At 25.5% G+C, this 4,187-nt stretch overlaps 1 protein-coding gene across 1 annotated transcript in view; it reads left to right on the top strand.

Moving 5' to 3' along the window:
• LOC108571576 (cGMP-dependent 3',5'-cyclic phosphodiesterase-like) overlaps window positions 1-2,403 on the top strand; it is a 4,361-nt gene extending 1,958 nt beyond the window's left edge. The window contains 8 exon segments of the mRNA XM_017933647.1: window positions 18-203; window positions 272-458; window positions 574-755; window positions 824-1,008; window positions 1,100-1,364; window positions 1,445-1,732; window positions 1,827-1,972; window positions 2,158-2,403. Coding sequence (XP_017789136.1) covers window positions 18-203; window positions 272-458; window positions 574-755; window positions 824-1,008; window positions 1,100-1,364; window positions 1,445-1,732; window positions 1,827-1,972; window positions 2,158-2,350 — 1,632 coding nt within the window. The 3' untranslated portion in view covers window positions 2,351-2,403.
• The last annotated feature ends 1,784 nt before the right edge of the window (window positions 2,404-4,187 follow it).

Genomic DNA, 4,187 nt, shown 5'->3' with positions numbered 1-4,187 from the left:
CAGAATAATAAATATTTTTAAAAAGAATATACATATTATTATATTTGAAATATTAATAAATAGGAGACTTTTCTGACCTCTTACGAGAAATAATGGCTGAAGTTAGGAACTTAACAAATGCAGAGCGATGTTCATTATTTTTACTGGATCCTGATCAACAAGATCTAGTTGCTAAAGTGTTTGATGGTATTGCTATGAAAGAAGTGCGTTTAAGTTTAAAAAATAAGACTTCACATTTCATAAATAAAGTTAAGATTGTAATTATTTCTAGTCTGTAAGAGAAATGAGAATACCAATAGGTCAAGGCATAGCAGGCCATGTTGCAACTACTGGAAATGTGCTTAATATTAGAAATGCATATGAGCATCCTCTTTTCTATCGTGGAATAGATGAAGTAACAGGCTTCAGAACTAGAAATATTTTATGTTTTCCAATTAGAGATGAAAATGGAATTGTAGGTAAGTAAAGATTATCATTTCTTGTAGATAAACAATTGCAGGAAATTGTAAATTAAAATTAAATTATACTTAAAAAAATTAAATAAAAATAAGAACATTTTTTTTATAATTGTAGGAGTTGCACAGCTATGCAATAAAAAAGATGGTTTGTACTTTGATGTTTTTGATGAAGAAGTTGCAACAGCATTTAGTATTTACTGTGGTATTTCTATAATGCATAGTATTGTTTATAAAAAAATGCAAGATGCTCAAGCAAGAAATAAACTTAGTAATGAAGTAATGATGTACCATATGAAGGTAAAGCTTGTTAAAATATACAAATGTTTTAATTAATTTCTATTTTCAATAGAGCATTATATGTACAGGTAGAAGAAGACACTGTTCAAGCACTATTAAACTGCAAAGATGAACATAATATAAAAGATTTTAATAAATTCCAATTTAGTCCTAGAAATGTACCTTACAAACACATGCCTTGTTATACGATTAAAATGTTTGATGACTTAGGTCTTATTAAGTATTGGAAATTGAAATTATCAACTTTAGCCAGGTAATAAAAGTTTGAATTTAAGTTTCCTTAAAATGTTCAACATAAAATTAATATTGTAAAAATAAAAACTTAATTTATACAAATTTTACAGGTTTGTGTTATATGTTAAGAAGGGATACAGAGATGCTCCTTATCATAACTGGATGCATGCATTTTCGGTGGCACATTTTGCGTACTTGTTAATGAAAAATTTGAATCTTATTAATGAGAATTACATGACGCATTTACAAGCTTTAGTTTTTCTGGTATCATGTTTGTGTCATGACATAGATCATAGAGGAACAAATAATTCGTTTCAAACTAAATGCAGTACAGTTCTAGCTAGTCTTTATAGTTCTGAGGGTTCAGTAATGGAGGTAAATCATTTGTTTTATATACCATTGAGGTACAAAGATTATGCTTTATAATAATAACTCATTGTTCTTCTATGTAACAGAGACATCATTTGGCACAGACAATGTGTATTTTAAATACAGAAGGTTGCAATATATTTGAAAATTTTAATAGTAAAGAGTACAGTGAAGCCTTAGATCTGTTAAGAAATACTATACTTGCAACTGATTTAGCAGCTCATTTTCGGGTTGTAGAAAAACAAGTAGAAATGATCAGAAATAAATTTGACAAAAATGATCTCAAACAAAGAAAACTGCTGTTTGATATGCTTATGACATGCTGTGATCTTAGTGATCAAACTAAACAGTGGAAAGTTTCTAAAAAAACTGCAGTGAGTATAAATATAAATATGAATTACTTAGATGAGATACAACATTTGAAATTCTTAATATTTATATTACATACTTTTCTAAATCTTATTCTAGGAACATATTTATGATGAATTCTTTTCACAAGGAGATTTGGAAAAAAGTATGGGCAATTGTCCCATAGAAATGATGGATAGAGAAAGAGCATCTATACCAGATCTTCAAGTTGAATTTATCACAAATATAGTCCTTCCACTTTTTATGTAAGTATATGTATTTTCACAAAAGATATAGTACACTTAAGTTAAGATTAGATAAAGGAAAATTTGATCAAAAACAGATATTTTTACATTATTTCCTTTCATTTTATAAGTTTTTTATAAACTTTATTGCAAAATATATTATTTTTGATCTGTTATATTATTTTCTTTATTATTTTGTTTCTTAGTAATCTTTCTACATTATTTCCAATCATACAACCACTTGTTGATGTGCTGAAAGAAAATCAAGCTTTATGGAAAACATCTAAAAGTATATTTCAAAAATACATGAAAACAGGAATGAAAGGTATTGATATTTTACTGGATCCTGCCTTTGAGGAAGAAGTGCTACAATTCTACCAACAAATTAGAGTTAAATGAAACTAAGAATAATGTTTAAAATATAAATGAAAATATGAAGATGCAAAAGTAGATACCCAATATTTTTATCATAAACATAAATTTTTAAGATGCATAAATCATAACATTTTTAGCAATTCAAAAGCAATAGAAAAAGTACTAATTACTAGATGTATAAAAGTTAAACAAAAATTATATACTATAAGAGCGCTGGCGTTCTAAAAATTATTTATTACAAGTTCAAAACATATTGAAATGTTATTTATATTTATCATAAAATGTGTACATATATGTACATACTTATGTATGTATATGAATTGTAAGTACTCTTTTAAATGTATGTTCCTTAAGCATGCACTTATTAAAGGCATGCCTAATATTTGTTTGTGATATATTATTTATAATACAATAAATTATAAAATACATAAAAACATGTTATAGAAATATAATCATATGTATAATTCATAACATACATAAGCTTACACAGAAGGGGAATCTGTGCAATTTAAAAAGACATTTTATATAATGTAATAAAATAATATATGAAAATGTTTTCAATGTTTTTACTACAAAATGATGTATTTATTTAATGCACATTGCTTGAATTTGTTCATTTCACAAAATCATTTGCCTGAAGTATAAGAAATGTATGTTACAGATAGTGTCTATTTAAAGATTACACTGATTTCTCTTAATGTACCAAATTAAAAACCTCGATTAAAACTTAAACTTTATGAATTTTTTCAATTGTGTAACAATATACTTTTATGAATTATTATAAATTTGCACTATATTTAAAATTTTATATTTCAAAGAAATTGCAACATTTTTTCAAAAAAATGTAATTTTAAAGATACAGTAAGTGCAATTAAAAGGAACACATTAATTTCACAATAAAGTTTTAGTTAAATTTTTATTTACATGAAAAGAATATAGTTTGTAAAAATACATTGAATAATAATTTAAAGTGATTATAAAGATAGTTGAAAGAATAGCAGAAAATGTACATTTATATGTGTATTAGATGAATATGACGAATTTCATTAATATCAAATAAAATTTTCTACGAAAAATGCATGAAAGAAATTACGTTTATGTAATTTTAGTTCCGAATTTTCACCACTAAAGCAAATGTGAAGAACTTATAAATAAAATGGAGATTGAGATTTAAAAAAAATTTCTTTTAATTTGAAATATTAAAAAAAATAATGTTCAAAATAATTATAATTTAATGTGTACAAATATGAACTCTAGAATGCTTACTTTTAATAACACAATGTCAAGTGCTTAAGTGATAAGTATTTATTGTGATAACATAATTAATTATTCTATGTTAATGTAGGAAAAAAGCTTTTTTCCATAATATCGCAATATTAATTAAGTTTTAAAAATTACCAATTTTACATCAACAAACCGTGTTGAACTTGCCTGTTCTGAATGCGGACAAAAATTTCTAAAGGAAAATGTTTATTGGACCAATCAGAAAACAGCGAACATGATTTAAACTCTAGAGAAAAATGGCGCGCCCGGGAGAATAGATGGCGCTAAACACGTTGATTCAAATTAAACTGAAAAGTCGTTATGTACTCGAGGGGCAAAACTTGCACCATCCTGCCTGTGACACGAAATGGAGATTGTCGTTAAAGTTTTCTTTCCTTTTGTGCATTGTGTGATTGGAAGATACTAATTGTGTAATTTATTTATTCTTGTTGTGAAATTTTAGGTATAAAATTTATTAATTTTTATGCAAATATAAAAGGTAAGTGATTATATTAATAAAACACAAATACTCCTTAATTTGCTTAAATAATTTTTCCTTCAAATGTATTAGATTTTCTATCATAATGTTTTAATATTT

Source organism: Habropoda laboriosa, unplaced genomic scaffold, assembly GCF_001263275.1.
Source record: "Habropoda laboriosa isolate 0110345459 unplaced genomic scaffold, ASM126327v1 scaffold40, whole genome shotgun sequence".
Lineage (NCBI taxonomy): Eukaryota > Metazoa > Arthropoda > Insecta > Hymenoptera > Apidae > Habropoda > Habropoda laboriosa.
The sequence above is the reverse complement of the archived record's forward strand: the minus strand, read 5'-3'. Positions and strand labels throughout refer to the sequence as shown.